At 40.0% G+C, this 14260-nt stretch overlaps 2 protein-coding genes across 2 annotated transcripts in view; one reads left to right on the top strand and one right to left on the bottom strand.

The window, feature by feature from the left end:
* The first annotated feature begins 5932 nt into the window (after positions 1-5932).
* LOC129755017 (probable ATP-dependent RNA helicase DHX34) lies at positions 5933-12869 on the top strand. Its single transcript, XM_055751316.1, is given in 8 exon segments — positions 5933-6667; positions 6669-8117; positions 8182-8376; positions 10892-11461; positions 11521-11932; positions 11992-12274; positions 12338-12459; positions 12605-12869. Coding segments are annotated over 8 exon segments (3945 nt in total). The 5' UTR covers positions 5933-5947; the 3' UTR covers positions 12799-12869.
* Positions 12625-14260, bottom strand: part of LOC129755025 (photoreceptor-specific nuclear receptor-like) — a 54128-nt gene continuing 52492 nt past the window's right edge. The window contains exon 5 of the mRNA XM_055751324.1: positions 12625-13285. Within this exon, the coding sequence (XP_055607299.1) occupies positions 12942-13285 (344 nt within the window). The 3' untranslated portion in view covers positions 12625-12941. The remainder of the gene's footprint in view (positions 13286-14260) is intronic.

Below are 14260 nucleotides of genomic sequence, written 5' to 3'. Positions count from 1 at the left end.
CACGTTATCCAAACATACGGGAAAATTGTGCCTAGCCTTTTTTTATCCAAGATTTCATCATTTACCTGAGAAACCTGAAAAACCTATAAAAGGAAGAAATAAATTCAATCTATTTAAGATGGCATAAAGCCTTTCCACTAGGGATTATTAGCATTAAAGCTCTTTTCTACATTCGGTAAGGAATGATAGAATGTTTTTTAAGTTTAATTTCTTAAACTCAGATTCGCTTAAAGCGTAAGATCCCAGAGTACGAAAACGTAGTCTGGCAAATGAGGGACAGTTACATATAAGATGGAAGGGATCTTCCACATCTGATTCACAACTACCACATACTGGAGATTCAGCACGCTGAATGTTGTGCATGTGATAGTTGAGTTTACAATGACCGGAGAGTGCTCTGATCAAGATGCTGCAATGAAATTTATTTAAAGTTAATAAGTAACTCGATATGATTGGAGATGGTTTTTCTAAAAATAATTTAGTTTGACGACAAGTGTCCAACTCTTCCCAGTATCGTTTATGCTGGTTAGAGGACCAAGTTTCAGGGCTGCTAGCGAACCGGGAAAACCGGGAAAACAGGGAAAAAGTTTGGAATTTCATCACGTCACCGGGAAACCGGGAAAATACCGGGAATTTCGGCACCTCACCGGGAAAATTGACATGTTTGATATTTTCTCATAAACGCTTATTTTCGTTCATTAGTAAACAAACGAAGTTTGAAGCGCTTTTTCAACTAATTGCGGAGAAATATAAGTAATCTTATTTTTTCACTCACCGCAAGCAAATAATTTGGCAGCGTTAGACGTTTTTAAGCAGAGTTACACCTCTTTTTCACCAGAAAAAGATATTGGTTTTCCAATGTTGTTGTTGTGTATTTCGTTTGAATTGGCCTGAAGAACGAAGCATTACATTGCAAGTGTTAAGTTTTTAATCCATTCTACGTTAAGCTATTGCTTGAAGTTTCCAAAATCTAAGGTCTTAAACTTGATTAAAAATAGAATCTTTCACTCAAACAATTATCTGTCTTATACACGCTTCCTATATTTTCACGAATCTTTAGTTCAAATGACTATTACTAAAGTTATTCATTGTTTTGTAGTTAAAAAAACATTTAATTCAAAAACATGTATTTGGATTTGTACAAAATTTTTTTAACTGAATTTAGAAAATAATCCCAAAAATGAGGGAAAGTTGCATTTTATGAATCATAAAAAACCTTAAAGGGGCAAAAGTACAAACTGCAAATGGGGCAAAAGTTTTTAAATGCACTGAAAACATCAGCGCATATTCTTGAAACTACAAAACCTTGCTTGTTCGAAAAATTGCTCAAATACGATGAGAGCTGGACTTCGTAAACCAGATGAATATAAACAATTAGTGGAGAACTCCGAATTCGCTCAGGTTGTTTGCCTATGTAAAGGATTTGTGTCAAAAATGAACACAGAAGCTGCTGCTGTAGGCAAAATTGATATAACATAGTTTTTTCTCTTGACTTCATGCAGAAAGATGGAATTCTGAATGATCGTTGGTTTACCCCACATATTCGAACTTTTGCCCCAGAGGGGGGATAAAAGTACGTTTCGATAGTAGTTAGGCATTTCGACTACTGCTATCATATACGTCGATTGTTTATCTTCGTAATTTTTTAGAAGAGAGAAGGAATCAAATGTTGCTCTTGGTTTTTTTTTGGTAAAACCAACTGCGAAATTGTCTAAAAATAGGATAGCACTTAGATCGAACTTTAACCCCACCATACTCTACCTTTTTTTCTAGAACTCTTTAAAAATTCTAGAAAATTTATATCGGCTTAAAAGTTCTACCTACATTATAGTTTCAATATCAATTTAACCGGACTTATTTTTTCATATTGTTCATATTGTGGAGTTGATTAGATTTGATAAAAAAAAAATCATGAAAACATGTCAATTTGATACGAAAAGACTTCGAGTTAGAAGACGCCGAAGTGTTTGTCATGATTTCAAATCGTGTAACAAGTTTTGGGATACAATTATTAAAAATTTGAAGCCCTTTATATTGATTTTTTTTATTAACCTTGATTTTATTTCAAAAACGAGTATAATGAATATAAATATCGAGAAAATCAGCATTTATTACCGGGAGAAAACCTGGGAAAAACCGGGAAAAACTTTGGAATTTCAAAACGAAAAATCGCTAGCAACCCTGAAGGTTTGAATTTGATTTCTGAACCAACATGGTGATATTGGGACAGCCGGCTCTGGTCCGTAAAATTCCTTTTCCGATCCAACTCTAGCGAGTTCGTCGGCGCATTCGTTTCCAAAAATTCCCTTATGTCCGGGTACCCATAGAAGGTTTAATCCATTGCCTTCAGCAAGTTCTTCGATTGCTTTCCGGCATGCGATTACCAGTTTTGATCTAGAACTGGAAGCACTGAGTGATTTGATAGCTGCTTGGCTATCTGAACAGAAATAAATTGTTCTGAACATAATCTTCTTTTGAAGTGCAATTTGCACACCATTCATAATAGCATATAGCTCAGCCTGAAAGACTGTACAATATTTTCCTAGAGGTTGAGCATATTCTATGTTCAACTCGTGACAGTAAATTCCTGCACCTGCACGGCCGTTTGATAATGAACCGTCAGTATAGAATACAATATGAGAGGACATTTGGTCCTCTACGAAACCTGATAACCATTCTTGAGGAGAAGGAAATTTGACTTTAAACCCCATGTAGGGAAAACTACTCGAGAGTGTTAAATCGTTTGGCGCTAGATTAAACTTGTTTAATCTAACTAATTCAGGCCACACATTTGTATGACTCGATGAACTTTCGATATTTCCTGACAGCCAGAGACCAACTGCCTGTAGACGAAAAGCACATGAGAAGGCTTCCTGTTTTAGGAACAAGTGTAGAGGTTTGATAGAAAACAGAGCCTCTAGTGCTGCAGTAGGAGTTGTAGTGAACGATCCGGACATCCCCAAAAGACACATTCTTTGAAGGTGATTTAGTTTAGTCCGAACTGTTGCAACTTCTCCTTTCTGCCACCACACTAGACACCCATAGGCCAGAATTGGTCTTACTATTGTGGAATAAATCCAGTGAATATGTTTAGGTTTGAGTCCCCAGTTTTTTCCGATTGCACGTCGGCATTGTCCGAAGGCCATGCATGCTTTTTTGATTCTGAATTCGATGTGATCAGACCAGTTTAATTTGGAGTCAAGAATGACACCCAAATATTTAACTTGATTAGACACGGTGATTTCGGAACCATAAAACAGCAGAGGGCGCACCCCGCGGGTGATACGTTTTTTAGTAAATAAAACAATGTTAGTTTTTAGAGGATTAACTGAAAGTTCTACATGAGAACACCATCGTTCAACAGAGCGCAGAGCTTGTTGCATTATATCAAATAATGTGCTTATGCACAAACCTCTTACCAGCAGAAGATAATCATCTGCGAATCCATAGGTTGGTATTCCACGGTCATTGAGTTTTCTCAGCAAACCGTCTGCAACTAGGTTCCACAAAAGAGGTGATAGTACACCTCCCTGTGGGCTACCACGTGTGCTAACTTTTGTTATTGAAGCCTGTCTTAAAGACGAATGAAGATTCCTGTTACTTAGCATTGCGCTAATCCAGTTAGTTATAACACTAGGCACTCCATGAAGTAGTGCCGCATCCATTATTGATGTAAACGAGACATTATCAAATGCTCCTTCTATGTCTAGAAATGCTCCTAGACATGATTCTTTCTGTGAAAAACTATTTTCAATATTATGTACTACGTTGTGCAGAAGAGTTAATGTTGATTTTCCTGTTTGGTATGCATGTTGTGTCGCATTAAGCGGATGTTGGACAAGGCATTCTTGCCTGATATGATGATCAATTAAACGTTCAAGTGCTTTTAATAGAAATGAACTTAGACTAATAGGACGAAAGCTTTTGGCTTCGTCGTATGATGATCGTCCCCCTTTAGGGATGAATTTCACGGCTATCTGCCGCCAAAGTTTAGGAATATATCCATGAGCAAAACTGCTTATCATTATTTTTCTTAATATGTGTTTGAAATGATCGAAACCTTTTTGAAGCAAAACTGGAAATAAACCGTCACTTCCAGGAGATTTGTATTGAGCAAAACCATCGATTGCCCATTTGATCGATTCTGTAGTAACTATTTTCCGAGCAAAATGCAAGGAATCTAGACTTCCAGAAAAGAACTCAGGCTCTATCGATGAATCTTGATCAACACATCCTGGAAAGTGAGTATTGAATAGACAACTTAATGTATCTTCGTCGTTTGATGTATAATCACCACTAGGGGTTTTAAGGTATGAAACCTGATAATCTTTTGATTTGGCTAAGACTTTATTTAACCTACTTGCTTCGTGCAAGCTTGAAATGTTTGTGCAGTAGCTCTGCCAACTTGAGCGTTCGGCAGCTCTTGTTGCTTTCCGGTAAGCTCTGCGAGCCAACTTGAAGGCATCAAAACCTTCCGTGCGCCTTCGGTTCCAAGAGCGTCTGCAGTTTTTTCGTAATTTACTGAGATTTGAGTTCCACCATGGTATACTGTTTTTGTTGAATTTCAACGTTCGTACGGGACACGCTTCTTCATAAGAATTTAAAATAATTTCGGTGGTTTTTGCAACCACTTCATCCAACTCAGAAGGAGTAGTAATTTCAGGTGTATATCCATGAAATTTAATAGCAATATGCTCCAAATAAAGGTCCCAATTAGTTGTTCTTGGATTTCTGAATGTAATTGTTTCTAAAAACTCACCTGAGTGTTCAAAATAGATAAACCTGTGGTCAGAAATCGATTCTTCGTTAGGCACATGCCAATTTGAAATTTCCTGAGAAATTGTTCTAGAACAAAGTGTGATGTCAATCACCTCTTCTCTGTCACACCTAACAAAAGTTGGTTTATTTCCTACATTTAGAATTTCTAAATCAGTGCTGCTTAAATATTCCATTAAATTTGAGCCTCTCAGATTGATATCTGAGCTACCCCATACAAAATGATGAGCATTGGCATCACAGCCTATTACAAGAGGTGTATTTTGTGATTCACAGAATGAAATGACATTTTTTAAATCATCCGTAGGGGATGATTGTTCATATGGTAAGTATGCTGAACAGTAGACGTATTTTCTATCAGGCAGCGAAACCTGAACGACGTAAATATCTCTTGTTGTTAGATTGGGTATAAGTGTTGCATTTAAAGAATTGTTTATCAATATACATGCACGAGGCATTATTCGGGCATTAGTCATTCCAATTACACTGAACACAGTAAAGTTTGGTTTGAGCAAATTCCCTAAGAAAGGCATCCCTGGCCTTTTTTTCGATAGCAGGACTTACAGGACCTGATTTTCGCCCACTCCTCGGTTTATCTTCAAATGTACAAGGTTCACCATATTTTTTAATAGCTGTCCGTACCACTCCGATGCTCACATCCTTTTTTTTTGGCCAATTTTCTCAATGATATTCCACTCACAGTACACCACTTGTGCACGATACTTTTTCTCTTCTCCGGAATAAGACCACGCATTTTGAAATGTAATCACAAAACGCTACGTATTTTAGTGAATTATCACCTTCAGAGACTATAACCAATCTTTACAGCCCACTCCAGAAAGTACCTAACTATTTAAACAAAAAAAAACAAATAAAGCAAGATCTTCAAAGAACTTTTTTTTACAAATATCCAATAAAAAACCGCGTATCTTCCTCATTTTTAAAATCAGAACGTAGGTACGTTGATCTCTACCAGACTTATGATCCCAAGGAATTCTGAAATTTAATTTTATGAACCTTATTTTTGAATAGCCTGCTAATTGTTGGTAGATAATTTGTATAATTTATTTCAGTTACCTACTGAATTTATTGAATATAAAAAACGTTAACAAAATCAAGCTCTCCTATCTTAATTTGATTGTGAACACGATGACAATACAGGCTTTCAACCATGAGTTATTGGGACCGCTACAGTGGGGATGGAGATTCCGCAACAACTCCTAGGCATGAATCGAAAGGAAAGGAATTAGATTACCGAAGCTATTATGATCGAAAATACTCTGCTGATAAACCTTCAACCAGTAGGACACCTTACAGCGAACAGAAACGTCATGAATCTTCCTCCAGTAGGGAAAGACAAGAGTCACGGAGCCAGAAACATTCCCACGATAGAAAACACATCAATAGAAAGTCGCATAACCGAGATGATTGGGATCTCGGAAGCTCATCAAAGAGAAAGAGATCACAATCACCATTGCCGTTCAAGCATGAAGGTATCGAACCAGGTGTTAGCTACTGGGAATCTGCTATGGAAAAGCGAAAACCTGACGGTGACGCGATGAAGCCAGAAACGTTGAAGTCTAAACGCGAAGGACCTGGTTCGTCTAAACGTGAACCCTCATTCGCAGAACCGAGTCACTCAGAGGAACCTTTACACATGCCATCGGACATCGAGAAGGAAGAAACCAATTTGATAAATTTTTCTTTCCTCGATCACAAGAGTGCATTGAACAGAGTGTTGTTAGGATATTGCGCACGGGATCAATTGGTGAACGATGTGAACGATTTTTGGTTGTTTCTTAATAAGTACGAAACCTTGCTGAAGAAAACGGGACAGTGTATTTTGCCAGAACCATTGGATCCAAACGAAAAGAAAACTGCAGATCATTTGATCGAAAAAACGATACAATAAAGCATTTTGTACTCCAATATCCCTAGCGATACCACTTGAGGAGTTGAGCAGTCGATTGAAACACTACGACAGTAGCGGGAAAATCAGTGATTTTAAGTTGAAGCAGTTCTTGCAGATCGTGGTGCATTATCTGGACTTTCGTCAGAAAGAACGCTTCAACAAGTTGAGGAAACTGAGGGCGGCTCAGAAAAACCTACCTGTTGCGAAGCATCGTGACGAAATCGTAGCGGCAGTGAAGAATGAACAGATAGTCATTCTTGCCGGAGATACTGGATGTGGTAAGTCCACCCAGGTGCCGCAGTATTTGTTCCATGCAGGCTTTGATAAAATAGCCTGTACCCAGCCTAGACGCATCGCATGTATTTCTCTAGCAAAACGTGTTGCTCACGAAATGCTGTGCGAATACAGCACCCGCGTGGGATACCAAATTCGGTTCGAGAGAAGCAAAAACAGTCAAACAAATATCCTCTTTATTACCGAGGGTCTCCTGTTACGTCAGCTTGCTTCGGAAGATAGTCTTTCTCAGTATTCGGTTATCTTGTTGGATGAAGTTCATGAACGTCATCTTCATGGAGATTTTCTGTTGGGTATCACCAAATGCTTGATACGAGCTCGTCCGGATTTGAAGCTTGTCCTTATGTCGGCTACAATCAACATAAAACTGTTTGGAGAATATTTTGCCCAAGAAAAGGCTCAGATAATCGAAGTTCCAGGTCGGTTATTCCCTATCAAGTTACATTATATGCCTCAAATAAACGATGTTGCTATCACTGGAACAAGCAGCAAACACAAAACAAGTGATCGGATAAGTCCGGACCCCTATATTCAAATTTTACAGATGATTGATAAAAAATATCCACCAACTGAAAAAGGAGACGTTCTCATTTTTCTCAGTGGACTTAATGAAATAACCAGTATAGTTGATGCAGCGAAAGAATACGCTGAAACGCAGAAAAACTGGATCATCTTGCCCCTGCATAGCACTCTGTCTATAGCCGAGCAAGACAAGGTATTCGACTACGCACCAGATGGAATGCGGAAGTGTATTATCTCAACAAATATCGCCGAAACGTCCATCACGATTGACGGAATTCGATTCGTGATAGATTCGGGTAAGGTTAAAGAAATGAGCTACGATCCTACTACCAAAATGCAACGGTTGAAGGAGTTTTGGATATCGCGGGCCTCAGCAGAACAACGGAAGGGCAGAGCAGGTCGAACCGGCCCGGGAATATGTTACAGATTGTTCTCGGAAAAGCAGTTCCAAGAATTCGATGCGTATACTACAGCTGAAATCTTGAAGGTTCCATTGGAGTCACTGCTACTGCAAATGATTTCGATGGGTTTGCCAGACGCTCGTTTGTTTCCGTTCATCGAATCACCACCGAAAGATAACATCGAAAATGCCATCACCAATCTTAAGCAACACGTGAGTTGTATAAATTTCATTTTCTCAGCCCAGTACCCCAGACGTATTTTTCTCTTGCCTACAGGATGCTCTTACCGTAGATGAAAAGCTGACTCCGCTTGGTAAAGCTCTTGCCAAAATTCCAGTGGATATTTCTATCGGCAAAATGCTGCTTATGGGATGCGTTTTCCAGCAGCTGCAACCAGTCCTGACCCTCGCCGCTGTGCTCAGTGTACAATCCCCGTTTACAAATCGTGCCTACAGAGAACCAGAATGTGAGGTAAGCTGTATCATTTGTAACTTTTCGAATTAGCTTGCTTATGACGCATATTTCAAGAGGACCATTACAGGCCTCTTTCGACATTTAGCCACACGCCTGAAAACTGGGGTTTTCGTAAATTTTTGATCAATTTTAAGTATATATAATCGGTTTTAGTCATGTTTTAGTTACATGAATGTTCGTTATTTACTTGTATTTTTTTCCAATTCAAATTATTTTTCATTCTTTTTTTTGGTGTTTTCAATGTTTTGTTTTATTTTTTTTTTAATTTAATGAAATTTTTATCGTTTTTGTCATTTTTGAGTACTTTTTTTGTTATTGTTGTTATGAATAGTGGAGCGACCACAAAGTGCTAACACCTCAACTAAAATAACTTTTTTTTGTTTGTAGTCGTTTTCACATCTTTGTATCATTCATTCATATGAAGGATAGTTCCTCAAAAACTGTCGAACTGCTCAAGGTAATAAAAAGAGATTTCGGCATAATTGGTAAAAAAGGTGCCAGGCTCATAAGTCTCAATGGACCCAACAATATTCGACATCAGCTTGACTCAAAATGAACAATAAATGAAGAAAATGAGAAAAATAATAAAATTAAGTCGATTCCTCTGTCACCACTGCTAATCTGAACGTTCTCGAACACTTTTGTTATCTTTGAGTGGTACCTCGGACTTCCAAAGCTAACCTTGTTGGTTTTTTGGCCAATTCCCTTGAGGGAATAAACACTGTGACATCCACTGTTTCAGACTACATGGCTCTCTAACGATGGTCGGATGTGTTCAACTACGGACCAAGCTTTCAACTCCAAACTTTACATTCCGGTACACCAAATTTTCGCTAGTCGCCACTTAAAAAGAAACACGTTAAGTGCGCTTTGTGTTCACAACTCGGAGACGCTTTATTGTTTGTGTTTGACAATTCAAAACGATTATCGATCTCATCGTATTTATTTATTTTCGTAGTATTCCGTCTCACGACATAACTTGACTTCCTAAAACTCACTCGGTCCATGGCAACCGTTCTCCAATTTCTCGAACATCCCACAATCGCCAGATCACGCTCCACTTGGTCTAAGAACCTCGCTCGTTGCGCCCTTGCTCATCTTGTTCCTACCGGATTCGTAGCGAACACCTGTTTTGCACAGGATAGTCATCCGGCATTCTCGCAACATGTCCTGCTCAGCCTTCACCACCTTCTGGATACTGCGTTCGCCGTAGAGTCGCTCGAGCTCGTGGTTCATCCTTCGCCTCCACACTCCGTTATCCTGCACGCCGCCAAAGATGATTCTTAATACTCGTCGCTCGAATACTCCGAGAGTACGCAGATCCTCCTCGAGCAATATCCATGTCTCGTGCCCGTAGAGAACAACCGGTTTTATTGACGTCATAAACAGGTTACACTTCGTGCGAGGGCTAAATCTTCTCGACCGCAGTTGCTTGAAGAGTCCATAGTAGGAACGACTTCCGCTGATCATTCGCCGTCGGATCTCACGACTGGTGTCATTGTCTGCGGTCACCAGTGAGCCGAGATAGACAAAGTCTTCGACTATCTCCAGCTCATCGCCGTCGATCCTGACCTTTTTATTACTGGACAAGCGGGATCGGTCGGTCTCGGATCCGCAGGCCAGCATGTACTTCGTCTTGGACGTATTAATCATCAACCCAATCCTTCCTGCTTCGCGTTTCAGTTTGCGGTAGATCTCCTCCACCGCCGCAGATGATCTGCCGACTATAACTCGTCGAATAACATTTTCTAGCGCCACGTTGAACATCATGCAGGATAGACCACCTTCTTGTCGAAGCCCCCTGCGCGATTCGAATGAACTCGACAATTCACCTGAAATCCGCACACAGCACTGCGTTCCATCCATCGTCGCCTGAAGTCGATGAACAGATGATCCGTAGGGACTTGGTGTTCACGGCATTCTTGGAGGATTTGTCGTAATGTGAAGATCTGGTCCGTCGTTAACGTTAACCGTCCCTCCATGAAGCCGGCCTGATGACTTCTCACGAATCTGTTTGCTTGTTGCGTTAGGCGGCGAAGTAGGATTCGGGACAACACTTTGTAGGCGGCATTGAGGACAGTGATAGCTCGGTATTTCTCACAGTCCAATTTGTCGCCCTTTTTGTAGATGTGCATATTACCCTCTCCTTCCACCCCTCTGGTAGCTGTTCTGTGTCCCAGATGCGGATCATCAATCGGTGCAGGCAATCGGCCAACTTGTCCGGGCCCATTTTAATGAGTTCAGCTGCGATACCATCCTTCCCAGCTGACTTGTTGCTATTCAGCTGGCGAATGGCTTCCTTAAATTCACTCATCGTTGGGAGAGGCTCCTCTACTTCGTTGGCTACGCCAGCGATGTCCCTTCGATCTCATCGATGAACGATGAAATGAGAAAGCTTAACATCTGGTTTACAGTTATAAGTTATAACAACATTTAGCTCAGATTTTTTCCTAACTCTTCCGGGAGGCCTAGAAGAGTCATTTAAGGTTTCTGAAACAATTTTCCCATACAGCGTGCCCGGAAAACCTTCGAATCGGACCACGGTGACCCCATCACCCTGCTCAATGCCTACAAGGAATGGCTGGAGTTGAAACAGAACCGGCACGAGTATCGCCGAGATGAACAGCGTGAAAGTTCCAAAAGCTGGTGCCGTCGGCGAGGTCTGGAGGAGCAACGGTTCTACGAAATAACCAAACTACGGAACCAGTTTCAGGGTCTATTGCAGGATTGTGGCCTCATGGAAAGTGCCGATTTGGAAAATATGAGCAGTGCTGATCGGGCAATTCGTCATGGCGAACTACGGCAGCTGAAAGAACTAAGAAAAGCTCATCGGATGGAAGCTCCTCGTAGAAGGAAACTGCTTAAGTCGGATCCTTGGGGTACGGAAGGTGGGGAAGAAGATGACGGTAGAGTGGACATTAGAGATGTGGAGTTTCGTTTGAGTCACGATTCTTCCAAGATTCAGGATTTAGTATCCGGAGCTACGGCCTGTAGTTATAGAGACTTGATGACGCTAAAATTGATTCTGGTTAGCGGACTGTATCCTCAGGTCGCAATAGCCGACGACTACAACTATTGCAAGGTATTACGGTGTGATTTAGATTTCCTGTTGTGTTGTTTCAACGTTTATTTGTCTTTCAGAGTCCCACCGAACAATTCTTTCACACTCAGAATAAACCGTATGCAACACTACATCCGATGAGCTTTTTCGGTTACAACTCTCAAATTCTTCAACTTGATGAAAACGACATTGTTGAAAAAATTCCACCATTCAAGTCACGACAACCTTTAAGTTCCAAACATCAAATAGTCTGTTACCTCATGCTGCTGGAAACCAACAAAACCTATCTGTTGAACACTTTGCGTATGCCAGCAGCTCAAACTCTTCTCCTGTTTGCCCATACGATCGATACTAACGTGACCTTCTCGAGAATGGTTTGCGATGGCTGGCTATGTCTGGATTTTCCTGCTCCCGAAAGTGGACAGACATTGTTGTTCCGGGCTACCAAGCTTAGACGTCTGTGGAATACCATGCTGGCTGAAAAATTGAAAGGTATTTTACTCTAAATAATATTTAATTTACAATTTACAAAAGAGGGTCTTCTTTCACAGTTCTAACACAAGCTGCTGATGAGGAGCTCACTAAAGAGAAGCGGGAGAAATCAATCGAACAAATGAACCGGGAGCTGTGGCATGATTTGGCTCAATTTATGAACACCGAAGTCCTTTATACCATCAAAAGATTGCTTCCGGCTGATATCAAAACCTTGTACAAAGGAAACACAGACGACAATATATTGCCCTTAGATCCTAATCCGTTTGCTGAAGAGTTCCTGTGCGTTAAGAACGAAGTTAAAGGTGGAGTTCATGTTACGGAAAATATTTTGTACGGATGGTAAGCTATAGAAATTTACTTCTTCTAGTTAATGAGTCATGATTCTAATTTGAAAAATTTTAGTCTTATAGAAACTGAATGGAGCTTGAAGATGTTCGATGATATAATGGACAACGATTGGCAGTGTTCCAATTGCCTTTGTTCCTATAATTTGACGGGGATGCAAAAGTTACAACATTCGGTTGGTAAGTACTTGAATCTCTGTATTTTCTCAAACCTGTTATGTGTACTAGTTGGCGCCTTGCATACTGAACTTATTTTTTGATAAAAAAGTCTAATCCCTATCCCCTTTTTCAACTTTTCCTTTTCTCATTTTTTTTTTTAAATCAGTATGCAAACCTGAAGAAAAGCTCGAAACCACAGCCGATTCGGCTGCAAGCACCAGCAGCTATCAGAAACCAAACTCTAAAAAGTTTGATTGTGCTACGTGTAACAAAATTTTATACCTGACAGCGATAGAAATTCTGAAGCACAAGAAAACTTGTGCGCCCAAAGTGAAACAAGAACCGAACGTAAGTCATTGATTAGATTTATTGCTAAATTACACATCGATCTAAGGATAAATTTGGTGAATCACATCCAGCACTACCGACTAGATAGCGTAGTCTTGACTAGTATAATTGCATCCGAACTGTCCGTTGAGCTCGGCTAAGGGTTATTCTTCAATCTAAGTTTTCATCAAATCTAGTAATAATCGTTCAATGGCAACTTCGCCGACGGTCTTCCGAAATAACATTTCCTGCAGTATTTTTGGATTGGCAGCTGCCCTGATGCTTGGAAGCAGCAGCAACAAATGGCCCAGCCGAACGCCTCCGCTTTTCTCGTGCAATAGGGTGATGGTTTGGTCCTGAAGCAATAGGATCTCGTTGGCTGAATAGAGATTCGCGTTGTCCGGTCGGAATAATATGAGAGCTTTCAAACATGCAGCTTCGCGGTAGTCCACGTGTGTTTGTGCAAATTGGTGAATTGCCATTTGCAGTATCTTTGCAGAGGGATTGCGTACAATGAAATCTGAAAAAAGTATAGAAACAAAAAGAAAATAAGAATTCACGCGGAAGAACTTCACTTATTCAATAAGGCTTGTACCACTTAGAATCGAGTCACATACAATTTCCGATTTCTCCATGAGGAAATAACGTACAAAATTGGTAGAAAATATGTTTTTGTAGGGGTTCTATTCAACTTTTAGGGAAAAATAGATTTTTTTGTTGTTTTGATGATTTTTTAACTTTTTGTCGAACTACTTATTTTGTCGAAATATGTTATGAATAACCCAAAAACGCGACACCACTAACATGTGTAACATGCTGGAATCGATGGAGAATAGTTGAAGGATGAAATTCGTACTTGTTCCTTCAAAACTTCTGGAACTGTTTTTATTTCGATTCCCCCGGTTTTCACCGCGAAAATTTCATCATTGCGGGGGAAACGTATCTTTCAACCAGTGTTCCGAATGTCACTCATTTTCAATGAATGTTTCTGCTTGCACTTCGCACCTGAACGGTCGGGTTTCGTTATTGATTGCTACTGGACCTACCCGATCATCGATCGTTCAATTCATCGCTAAAATACAGATCACCTCGTACGATGCTTGCTGTCAAAACAGTGCAGCACCATCATCAAATTGGAATCTCACCAATGCGCAATGCATATGGCGAATCTTGTTGGTCTTCGATCAGGAGTGAATGGATCAGGCAGTGAGTGAGTGATACATGAAGCCGATCATTAGCGTATTTTTTTTGATTTGATATATAGCAAATTAATAAATTTATTTGTTGTTATAACGTTTTTTAACATCAGTATGATCAAAATCAAATTGAAGTTGGTTTTGTGAGGGAAAGATGTTCACTTTCGCCATGTTTTTCAAATTTTACAAGTTCTCTTATTAAACTGTCGTCCGTCACGTTAAAACTACTGAGAATTTATGGTGTCCCGCACAACTGTTTGATTTTTCTCGTCCTGCAAAAAATAATTTTGAATTTCATA

Source organism: Uranotaenia lowii, chromosome 3, assembly GCF_029784155.1.
Source record: "Uranotaenia lowii strain MFRU-FL chromosome 3, ASM2978415v1, whole genome shotgun sequence".
Classification (NCBI taxonomy): Eukaryota; Metazoa; Arthropoda; class Insecta; order Diptera; family Culicidae; genus Uranotaenia; species Uranotaenia lowii.
The sequence above is the reverse complement of the archived record's forward strand: the minus strand, read 5'-3'. Positions and strand labels throughout refer to the sequence as shown.